Source organism: Thunnus thynnus, chromosome 11 (genome assembly GCF_963924715.1).
Source record: "Thunnus thynnus chromosome 11, fThuThy2.1, whole genome shotgun sequence".
Lineage (NCBI taxonomy): Eukaryota > Metazoa > Chordata > Actinopteri > Scombriformes > Scombridae > Thunnus > Thunnus thynnus.
Window position 1 is genome coordinate 591,943 of NC_089527.1, and position 12,899 is coordinate 604,841.

A 12,899-nucleotide genomic window follows, 5' to 3' on the forward strand; every position below is an offset into this window, starting at 1 on the left:
AGGCCAAAGAAGAGGCCAAAGAGGCCTGACTGCATCCAGACACAGCAGAGACTCTTTCACCAGGAGTCCACCTCAATCATCTGCTCACTCTAATCTAAACCTGAGGAGGGACGGACATTTACTGCCGTTTATTAACATTAAAACAAAGTTCAGCTTCCTGTTGTTTCATAAAAGATGAAGACACACCTCCCTGTTTACAGGTACAAACACTACTCATCCTCACAGCAGAGCTTTACACACATTTTACACACAATTCAATTATTACAATGAAAAAGACAAACAAACAGGTAAATACTTGTAACCAGTGCAGAAAAATAGTGAGTACATTTACTCAAGTACTTCAGTACAGTTTGAGGTACTTGTACTTCACTTGAGTATTTCCATGTGATGCTACTTTCTACATTTCAGAGGGAAATATTGTACTTTCTACTCCACTACATTTATTTGACAGCTTTAGTTACTTTTCAGATGAAGATTTGACACAATGGATAATATAACAAGCTTTTAAAATACAACACATTGTTAAAGATGAAACCAGTGGTTTCCAACCTTTTTGGCTTTTGACGTCTTACAAAAAGCAGTGTGTAGTCGGGGTCACATTTCACATGTCTATGAGTTGTTAACAGCTCCACCAAATAGTGATTTTTCCCTCTAAACTTCTCACATGCTTTCATTTCAATAAATGTTCAAATGATCCAATATTTCAGCAAAAATCAAAGATTAGAGAAAAAGTCCAAAAACTGAAAACAGATTTGTGTATCAGAACTTTGTTTTTTCTTCTTTCCTCTCCCATTAATCATCTCACCACCCCTCAGATTTATCTGCTGACCCTTTGGAGGGGCCCGACCCCTAGGTTGGGAACCACTGGACTAAACTAGCTAACTGTATATAAAGTAGTGTAAACTAGCTCCACCTCCAGCAGCTACAACAGTAACATGCTGCTCTAACACTGATGCTTCACTATTAATAATCTAATGATGTCATATATAATAATATATCAGTCAGAGGGACCAAACCACTACTTTTACTGCAATACTTTAACTACATCAAGCTCATAATACTTATGTACTTTTACTGCAATACTTTAACTACATCAAGCTCATAATACTTATGTACTTTTACTGCAATACTTTAACTACATCAAGCTCATAATACTTATGTACTTTTACTGCAATACTTTAACTACATCAAGCTCATAATACTTATGTACTTTTACTGCTTTAAAGTATCTGAGTACTTCTGACTGTAAAAGACCAAATTAAAGCAATAAAATAATCGCATTAAGAACTAAGAGGACTCAGACTGAGGGGGAGGACAGCAGAACATGTTGAGGAGTGATGGATCAGAGATGTGAACTGGTTTCAGTCCACCCAAATAAAACACAGTTAGAATCTGCACTGTAGTTGAACTGGAGACCAGTACAGGTGAGATGCTCCCTGCTCACTTTTCTTCAGTGAATCTCCTCCATGAGAACATAAATACCTCTGCAGAGGAGTCATCAGCCCCTCCTCTGCGTGTTTCTCTGAGCGTTTATATTTTCAAAGAGCCGGACTCGCTGTGTTTAGGAGGAGGACCGCGGGCGTGTAGAGGGATTGTCGGCCATGCATATAATCGCTTACTTACACTCTGTGAGTTTGCTTTGGATCGGCCACATTAGCATCTGAAAATGAGCTGAGAAACACTGGAGGCCAGACGCAGCGTCATCCTGCAGCTCGCTGTCACTGATCCGAGCAGGCGGAGATACACGAGAGGCCCGACGCCACCGCCGAGCGCTTTCCAGCTACACTCACACAGCTCTGCTCTTCTTCTCTCATTCTCTATCACATCTAGTGTTCAACACAGGAGCCTCCATCCTCTGTGTAACGACAGGTTCATGTTATTCGTGGCAGGATTTCAGACTCTCAACTAAACTTACTTTAGTATTATTATTATTTAATCTCTACACAAAGTCTATCACAAAACAGCCTTTCTTCACTGCAGGAATATTAAGAGTTCAATTGTTTTTAATAAAGAAAGATGCAGAAAGAGTCACTGACCCCATCTCTAGTTGACCTGACTACTGGACTCTCCAAAACATCAGAGGAGAGAGCACATTACACATCCTGAAGCTCTTTACACACCGGGGACGTGATGAATAAACCACACCAGCACATGAAATACTGTCCTGCCAATAAACATCACAACTATTCACACCGGCAGCAAAACCAGTTTACGACAGAAACACGGAAACACCAATTTGCAACAGAATTTGCGTCAGCTGATTGTGTTCTGTGTGAAGGTACTCATGACGCTCCGGTGTAATGACCTTCAGTGTTTATATGGGAACCACTGTCAAAGTGTTAAATTAACATTATAAACACTATGACAGTTTGAATGAACAAATTCTTGTAGTGTAAATTATTAACACCATGATGGATAACAACAGCACTGGTCAGCGTTCAGAGTTCACTCAGTAGAGACACTCATACAGTAACACTCGGTGGTGACAGTCCTTCAATTTATCACCTAAAATTGACCCTAAACGATTGTTGAACATGTGTTTCAAGGCGTCTACTGGACTTGGCACCATCTGAAAGTGGAGCAGTAATCACTCCAAACAGGGACTGCAATGAAAGAAACTGGATGTTTTCCTGTAACAAGGCCTTCACATTATATTTGACAACCAGGGCGCTCATAAAAACCCTGCAGTGACCTTGAACAATATAATACTGCCAAAAACATGAGGCAGCTCATTACTGCTGCCTGCACAGCACAGAACAATGAGTCTGAAAGTATCGCAGCTCATGAAGTGTGACGATTATTACAAACATCGTCTCCATTTCTGATACCAAAGAACAGACGTCATTTCCCAGAAAGATGCAAACATTCAATCGCATCTCATGAAGAAAACTACATTTAACCCGAGATGTGACACTTACTTCATGTGACACATCGGTGTGAAAGTGCTGAGTCAGCATTTTCGTTTTGAGAAGCCTGGACTCGATACCTTCAGCGGTGATTCTCAATGACAGTTTGTTATGTTATTGAAGTTTTTAATGCCTTGTTTTTGGCTTCATACCTCATACTCCAAACGTGAAAAACCATCACACAAATGTGACACCTACACATTGTTGATGAACGTGGCTTTAACACTTCTGCCTTTAAGCTTCCTGTTGTTGTGTCAACTCGAATGCTGTAGACCGAGCACAAGAAGGAACACACTTTTTAATGAAGTGGTTCCCTGCAGGAGATGAGCTTCTTCTCCATGTCCATGTAGAAGGTGCTGATGGCCTGCTTGCTGGTCCCAGAAGCAAGAAGGAATGGCTGCTGAGGCCCTTCTGGTTCTCCAGGTGTTCTTCTAGGCTCCTACAGGATTGAGGGTAAAAGTGACAGTTACATCGTGATGTGTTCTTTAAAGCTTAAAGCTCAGACTGTGGCCCAGTACAAACACAACTAGGCCCACAGCCTGGGATGTGCTGATCTCCAGTGCTTTCTTTTTCATGGGCAGAGGTGGTCCAGTGTCAGCTTTATCCTTAAAACTCCACTTTAACCTACTGCCCGTGACCTCTGCAGGCTTCCTGAGCTGTGTTAAGCTCCATTATAGGAACTGTGTATGCCCAGTAGTGTTTATGCCTTTAACTGAATCCCTGTGTGATCATCAGAGGATTCATCTTCGTATTGATTCTGGAAGTGAGGCTCCTGCTTCTCTGATCACCTTTTTTATAGAAATGTGCCATTTCTCCAGCAGTTTGCTTATTTCTGGTCCAAAGAGGAGGCTAAAATCTTGGCGTATCTGCAGCAACAGAGAGAGTGCAATATACATTATCTGACAATCCAATGATAAGCTTTTAGCTATGAATTAATAAAAGTGTTCCTTAGCAAAGACAGAGACATGATCCAAGTTCAACTTCATAATCAGCTGATAGCAGTAACCCCCTTTTAACAAGCTGTTCACAGAATAAATAAAAGTCAGGAACCAGAATAGTCAGGATTTACGTCGCTGTGTAATCACTGATACCAACAGCATGCAGCTCTTTCTCCTCATATCATCCCCCTCACAGAGCTGCTGTGGCTGCTATCAATCTAAATCTAATGCAGTATAACAGTTCTGCAGTAAATCTTACCTCCATCAAGGTTTTAATGTTCACTTTCTGTTGAAACTCATTTGGAGGCTGCAGTTTGTTCTGCTGTTCGATTGCATTATTTCATACCAGAGGTATTTCTAATATTTTGTCCACCCCATTTATAACAGTGAGGGTAGTCAAAATAGTAGAAACACTTCTCTGTATGACATAATATAATTTAACAACAGCACAGTGCTACAGCCTTCAAAATAACCATAAAGTTGAGAGCAACTCTCTGAGCAGTTTATGTTAAATCAACGTTACAACCTTCTAACGGGAGCGTTTCCTCAGTTTCAGCTATTAACCAATAAACTGGCAACTGAACATGTTTGAGCACTAATAATCAAAGCGGTCCTGCACACTGTCAAGTGCATCTAAGTAATCTTGATAACATCTTTCCTTAGTGCAAAAATTAAATTTCAAAATAATGCAATTAAGGGAAAAACACAACTTACTTTCCTGACGAGGGGATCTTTTAACGCAGGCAACACGGTGACAACCTCCACCATTATTCACTGCAGGGTTCCTGCCAGCAGGTCAGAGACGCACAACAATCACATTACTGCAGTAATATGAGTCTACTGCAGGGTTGAGACCAACACTGTCACCTGCTGATGACCAGTAAGTAACTACTGGTAATTCAGCCCCAAGTCCACACATTAATATTGGTCATCATGCAGTACGGGAATTTAAAATGAAAAAAGAAAAGTTCAGTTTAATAGCTGTAACCGCGGGGACGAGCTGACCTATTTCACACAACTCTGCTCATCCTTACAATGAAACCTATATCCTGCTATCATCAACCATGTGCTGCAGGAATGTTAAACACAGCGTCCCGGTCTCTGCACACGCTGCAAGCACTGCGGTCCCTCCAGCTCTGGTCGGCAGGATCTGTTTTATCAGCTACACAGATTACAGCAGTGAGTTGAACAGTATACCTCTGACAAGGCCCGACAGGATGGTCTGGATTTGGCTCTGTGTCTTTAAAACTGAACGGGTTATTATTTAGATGGCAAGGAACCTTTCCAGAGTTACATGCTCAGTTCCAACAAAACACAAATCAAAAAGCAAATGTTAATAGACGTGGTTAACAATTCTGATTTAGACCAAGAGCAGCAAACTAGCGTCAGTCATCATTAAAGCATGACGGTAATGATGATCAAGAAAAGCCAAACTTGAAAGGAGTTGAATTGTGGATAAAACCTTGAATTCAGCAGACATGATGCTGCTTCCAAACATTTATCTTTCCTGACTCAACAATCAGGAACCAATAGAGAAACGGCTGCTTTGCTACGCCGCGATAAAGTTAAACCTTTTTCTAACAGGTGTCTTAATATTTCATATACTAATATTACAACTAGATTCTGTTAATGCAATATAAAACCAAGCTATTTTATAAATGTACTATTGTCATCATGACTGTCACTGATGACAAAACAAATCCCTTCCAGAGTGGATAATTCTGCCAACACGGTTTCATCCACAGTGATGGAGAACTTCTCTCTCACTACGTGATGAGCTTAACAGACAAAACGACATGAAAAGGGTTTAAATGACACAATATAATGACTTACACTCAGTTTGAATTACTGGTGAGTCATAATATTCCAGTTGGGAAGTTTACCTTCAGAAAGGAATTCTTCAGAATCAGCTGCTTGTAATTTGATGTATTTGTTTCTTCTTTGATGATTGTTTTTCCGTCTACAACATCAGACTGTAGAGGAAGAGGGGACAACATGACATTTCTTAAAACATCCTTCAATGCTATTTAATTATGAATAGATATTGCCTTTTAATAGCCTAAAAGACAATAAAATCAACTACACTCAGATGCTGTCTGATGGACTAAAATATTCTTGTTGGAAATGAAGGCGGGTATACAGAAGCTCTTCCTGCCTCAGAGATCTGAATCTTTATATACTTGCTCTTCACACCTCTGGTGATGATTGTGATATCTTTGTATCCTCCAACAGAAGCACTGAAAAACACTGAATGGCCTCTTTCTGCCATCTCAACTGTTATGGCCTGAATTCTAAAGCTTGAATAATAGTCAAATATAACAATGGTTACATGGTTATATTTATTATAGCAACTCTATAGGTTAAACATTTTTCCCACCTTAACTTACCTGAAGGTTGATTTTCTGAATGAGGACCCTCCTGATCTCGTCGACTGCTACAATCAAGAGATGCAAAGAAGCAAATTTCTATCAATTATGATGACAGGACAGTATTCACTCCTGAGATACATCAAATTGATTATGACATTTAAAAGAGGTGCAGTTAAAGGCTATAAATTTATGTTACATCCGTCGAGCCACATAATCTAAAACGCCATAACAAGCATCAGCTAACGTTAAGTTAATACACAACGCTGCTAACGGTTACATTAATGATCTGGGTAACACAACTCAAGAGTTTCATGGCAGAACCAAAGCATCATGTCATAAACTTCAACTTGTATAATTTTCATTCATAAGAATAAATCTTTCACATCAGAGCAGTTAAGACGTTTTCAGTTCTGCTACGTTTGAAACATTTAACTTATTAATACCATTCATGTCTGAATGTTATTCCACTACTACAGTGTTTAGAGGAAACACACAGATTAAAAAATCCTCTAGACCCAAACAGCTTAAAACTATATTCGTAAAGAGTTAGCGTTACAACTAAGCTAGCTTAACATTAGCCTCTGTTTACCAGCTAACGACGACGGGAACTCGGTAGTAAATATCGGTATTAAAATTACTCATGTCTCCAACATTTGAAACAGTGAGCCTAAATAAGCAAGTTAATACCAAACAGCAATAACACCAACAGAAATGGTTTGAATGTACTCACCAATCTCCGCTTCTCATGTTCAAGGCAACGGACAGAAAATGGCGGCTGTCACAGTTTTTCTAGCGTACCTGCTGCTGCCCACGAGCCCGGACGATGACAGACACAGGTGTTGAATACCATAAATTCTGATATTACGCCGACATTAGGTTCTCTCACTGGTACAGAACCAGCACCAGAACCTCAACACTTCACTCTTCGACAGCCTCCAGTGAATTTGCTGTGCAGCTTCTCCACACATTTAACCTTAGAACTGATTTTAAAATTATTTTAATGGTTTACAAAGCACTGAATGGTTTAGCCCCAGCCTATGTTGTATAGCTACTAAAACCACGTCCCAGCCCTGACGTCCTCTGACGCCCCGCTGCTGCTCTCACTGCACCGCACCCATAAAAACATGGAGGACGCAACTTCACGCACCTGAAACCTGGAACACCTTACCTGCAGAGAAACTGGCCTCCAATTAACTTCCTCTCAAACATCTATGTCATTTATTGCACTTTGTGCACTTTAATGTCTATTTATAATGTGTTTTCATGTTTTATCCTCTTATTTTTAGTGTACTGTAAAGTTTTGTAATTTTAAATGTATTTTTCTTATTTTTCTTAGCACCATGAAAAGTGCTAAACAAATTAATAAACTTCAACTATGTAGAGCTCCAACTAACCACTATTTTCAATATCAATTCATCTGATTATTTTTTCTATTACTCACTTTGTTTAAAATATCAGAAAATTGTGAAAAATATCCATCATAGTTTCCCAGAGTCCAGAGACGTCTGACCAACAATCCCAAACTCCAAATATTCAGTTTATTAGGATATAAACCCGAGCAAAGCAAAAAAATTCTCTTCTGGAGAAACTGAAATGCCTCAAATGTGTTTTGTTTTTCTTGATACTGAACTGATAAACATTTTTAACAGGACGTTTTTAGATCTGTGTAGTTCTATCTCTCTGGTAGGTTTTCCTCCGTCTTGGTACGACTGGTTTGGACCAAAACAACAGAGACCCTTTAGAGGACATGATCCATCTGATTGACTACAAGGCAGCAAGTTTGTGCTAAAAGGCTCCCGTAGCCAGTAACGCTTTGCATGCTGGGATGTTGAAGAGTGATATCAACAGTTGTAGGGCTGCAACTAACATTTATTTTTTCATTATTGATTAATCTGTCGATTATTTTCTCCAATAATCGATTTGTTGTTTGGTCCATAAAATGTCAGAAAATGGTGAAAAATGTTGATCAGTGTTTCCCAAAGTCCAAGTTGACGTCCTCAAATGTCTTGTTTTGTCCACAACTCAAAGATATTCAGTTTACTGTCATGGAGACTAAAGAAACCAGAAAATATTCACATTTAACAAGCTGCAATCAGAGAATCTTTGCAGCTATAAACACAAATCAAGACCCGTCCTGGACTAACAACCAATCACATTGTGTTCTTGATGTTTGGGTAGATAAGAGCTTCTTCAGGACCTTCTTCCTGTGTTTACGCTCTTGCCCCAGACACATATGACCAATGAGAGGAGAGAACTTTCTCACCTGCTTTTAGTGATGCATTTTGGTTGGCTTGGATTTTTCTGTGTGTAAAAAAAGAAACCGAACCAAGTTTATAAAGTCATCCCGATTCAGACCAGAACAAACACACTAGAGGTTTGAAAACGGCTGCAGAGATGATCAGGAATATAAATGTCAATGTCATCTGCAAAGAAAATCATTCTGCGTACAATCTGACATTTCTGAAGTCAAAGTTTGAAACTAGTTTGTAAGAAATTCAAACACACAACTGTGAAAATACAGTCAGTGTGTCAGTTTAATACTGAGCCATAACGTGACTGTTCTCATCTCCTCTGACAGAGAAACTCCTTCATGTTTAATCCTTTTTATTGATTAAATACCACACACACACACTCTCCCTTTAAAGCACACATGTGGTTCAACGCTGGGGACAGACCTGCACCAGGACTGTGATGGTGGGCTCCCAGTCTAACCAGTAATCCCTGTCAGTGTTTGATGTGTTCAGACAGCTGCTGTTCATTTAAACTCTAACAGAAACCAGACTCTCTGAGCTGAAACACACTCTGACTGATGTAATCTCTGTCAACATGTAATTACAATTATAACCATCTAAATATATTTACCATAAATGATAAAAACAAAGCAGCATTTAAATGATGCCGGGGGCCGTCACAAACTAGGAAATATAAATACATATAAAATATGTCTTAAAGATTCGACCAGTTTTGAGTTTTAAAGATGCAGAACTTGTTTCACGCGTCTTTGTCTCCTCGAGGCTTTTTGAAACAGGTGTGAACTAACTAAACACAGCTGTTGGACTTAAACTACAACAGGAACACATCACTGCACTCTCCCTTAGTTTTAGGATTGATTTACAGATTTTATGGATTACTCTTAAAGCTCTTCATGGCTCCAGATTATAGAGATAATATTACAGATGATATAGTTGGTGTTATGTTTTAGACGCTGCACTTTTTAGATTTTTATCTTCTGTCTGGTCCACTGGTTTCTGTCTTGTTGATTTTTTCCTGAATCTTTGTTATGTAGGTTTTTTGCCTTTAACAGACAGTTGTTATCCCCTGCAGGATTTCTGCAGCTCCACCAAGTTACATTTAAGACTTTTCAAGACATTTTAATACCTGTTTCATGTCAAAGTCTGACAGATATCAATAAAAACCATCAGACCTTTGTGAATGAAATTTAAGACTTTTAAATACTTTGTAAGGCGATGCTTTGTAAGACCCGGCCCTGATGTCCTTAATGTAGATCAGAGGTTTTCAGACTGAGGAGCCTCCTCAGTTTGTGTCAAAATCCATCCTCCTCCTTCTTTGAGTCATAACTCAGTCAAATCTCAACACACATACATGAAACACATATGACAATACCATCATCTATATCATCTGTGACTGTGCATACACCTCCATAAAGCCGCTTAAAAATCAGAGAAAAAGAGGCTGCAGAGCAGCCTGAGAATCATCACATTGTGAAGTTTTCTTCAGTATCACAGTGATCAGTGATAGCTGTCTGAACGTCATGTTACACTGCAGACAGGAGCTGCTAACAGCTGATTCACAGGACTTTAATGGAGACTATTTGACTAATTGACCTCCTGTTTATATCCCCAAAAGCATTATGGGAATTGTAGTTCCAAGACTGGGCGCATGGTTATCCCCCAAATCAAAGTAAGACAAAGAACAAAGAATAATAACAGCAGACACAAAATCCATGTATCCAATATTTTTCTGACATTAGTAAGGCTCAGAATCCGATTCCTAGAACACTTATTGTCCTGTGTTGAAAACCAGCAGACACACAGACAAAAACTCAGTTATCACATGTTGAAATTGGACTGGGGGGGTGACGGTAGATGGCGGCGATGGGAGGCGGCACAGGATCATAGTTGATGCAACATCACCAGTTCACGTTTGATTGGAAACACTCAATGATTCATTTTCGTCTCATTCTCCAAAAGAACAGACTCGTCAATAGAAGCACAAGAATCTTCCATATTTTCGAATTTCTAATGTTTAGGTCATACAGACACAAACCTTGAACAGCCAAGACATCACACATATGGCACATTTATCTCATCATGTTTGTGGATGTTTTAAACAGAAGCAGTGTATGAGCCGCTCTGTTAATGATGGAGTGTCCAAACAAACACGAGGACAGTCAGTGATCCTCACAGGGAGCGGCTCGTTAAAACCTCGTCCTCTAATCTGACACTCACAGATTGACTGAACTCAGCAGATTAAATCCTGTCCTGTCTTTAATCAGAGTTTGATCCCTGGAGCAGAGGATGATCACACTGACCTGCTGACATCGGGGAACTGGACCGGGTAGTACAGGACCACACACTTGGGACGGATCAGTTGGTCCAGGTCTCTGGGCCGGTGGTCCGGGATCTTCTTCATGAAGGAGGAGATGGAGGACAGGAAGGAGTCCATGTTGAAGGCCGAGTTAAAGACGACCACGTCTGCCACCAGGCTGCAGGACAAAGAGAACACTGAGGTTGAAACTACAGGCCGCAAACTCATTTCTACATGAACAGACTGTCAACCAGCAGGGGCCAACAAAGGGCTGACCAGGAGCCTACAAAGGGCTGACCAGGGGCCAATAAAAGGGCTGACCAGGGGCCAACAAAGGGCCACCAGGAGCCGATAAAGGGCCGACCAGGAGCCTACAAAGGGCTGACCAGGAGCCGACAAAGGGCTGACCAGGAGCCGACAAAGGGCTGACCAGGGGCCGACAAAGGGCCGACCAGGGGCCTACAAAGGGCCGACCAGGAGCCTACAAAGGGCCGACCAGGGGCCAACAAAGGGCCGACCAGGAGCCTACAAAGGGCCGACCAGGGGCCAACAAAGGGCCGACCAGGGGCCAACAAAGGGCCGACCAGGGGCCTACAAAGGGCCGACCAGGAGCCTACAAAGGGCCGACCAGGGGCCTACAAAGGGCCGACCAGGAGCCTACAAAGGGCCGACCAGGGGCCTACAAAGGGCTGACCAGGGGCCTACAAAGGGCCGACCAGGAGCCTACAAAGGGCTGACCAGGGGCCTACAAAGGGCCGACCAGGGGCCTACAAAGGGCTGACCAGGGGCCTACAAAGGGCCGACCAGGAGGCGCTACAGATGGAGCAATCAGCTGCCCGCTGATCTGTTAGCTTACATTTCTGTTTCAGCATCACAGAGATGAAACATTTAGTCAACTGATGGAAAAATAATCAGAAATCATTTCCTGCAAAAATGCCAAATCATTCTTCAGTTCCAGCCTCTGTTTTAATTGTTACTGAAGCTCTGTACTGTCTTTTAATTACTGTTGCTGCTTCTGTTTCCAGTGTTTAAACTGCAGCCTTTGTGATTTAAAACCAGGTTTTGATATAAATGGTTGAGTCTGATCTGCAGCAGAACTCTGCAGGGTTGATCAGAAGCTACATTATAATTCAAATTAGTAAAACAATCTGGCTTCAGTCCAATCAGACGTCTCTTAACGACAGCGCATTATTTAATGCAAGCGTATCTGCCTGCAGTAATGACATTACGGCAGATGGAGCAGCTCTGACTTATCGACATGCTGCCCTGCAGATCAACAACAATCAGTTTCTGTAGAGAGACGCTCGTTACTGATTAATGACAACACTTCAATTAGACAGACAGCATCATGTCGGCCCAGGTAATTAACCAATCACGTGCTCCCTGACACGCTCATTAAGACAAACTGAGAGCTGAGCGGAGTCAACCAAGTCATTAATCTGCACTCAGCTTTCATTATTAGACTGTAGATATTAATTAACTATTAAAGCACTTATTAAACACTGTAGTACTTATTATATAATACTACAAAGTACACTGATCATTACACACTGCAGTACTTATTATAATGACTGCACACGACTCTAAAGGACCCCTGTATGTTATCACTGTAGTCACTGTATCAGCTGGAGATCACATGATCTCTTGGTACCAAAAGAAACGTATCCATTGCACCACATATGATAGGAGGAAAGTTTATGATCTTCACATGTATCAGTTTATTCAACACTTCCTGCTGATGTTTGTTTGACACTCAGGCCTGGAACCAGAGAACATCTGGCTTCTTTGCTTTGAAAATGGCCTGAACGTCTAAATGTTTCACCTCTAATTTTATGTGCTTCATAACTAATGTTTCCACAGCGGTACCATGAAATGTTTCGGTTTGGTTGTTTGGGTGTTAGTGCCGTGTGCAGAGCGGTTTTCATGTTTTGCTATTTTTCTGTTTATATTTGGTTTGGTTTGATATATCGTCTCAGCATGGACGCTGCAGTGTGCAGATGTGCAGTAGTCACATCGCAGGAGGACAAATTAACTCAAACACATCATGCTACAACTTTGTTGCTGCTTCATACAAAAGGAAAAGTTTTCATTCTCCATGACTGATCAACCAGAAAGTGTCTGATGTGACTTCATTTAGT

At 40.9% G+C, this 12,899-nt stretch overlaps 1 protein-coding gene across 4 annotated transcripts in view; it reads right to left on the bottom strand.

Annotated features, from left to right (window-relative positions):
- The window catches only part of gtdc1 (glycosyltransferase-like domain containing 1), a 56,266-nt gene that overhangs the window by 26,655 nt on the left and 16,712 nt on the right, over window positions 1-12,899 (bottom strand). For all 4 annotated transcript variants that reach the window (XM_067602721.1, XM_067602722.1, XM_067602723.1 and 1 more), the window contains one exon: window positions 10,766-10,939. In XM_067602721.1, coding sequence (XP_067458822.1) covers window positions 10,766-10,939 — 174 coding nt within the window. The remainder of the gene's footprint in view (window positions 1-10,765; window positions 10,940-12,899) is intronic.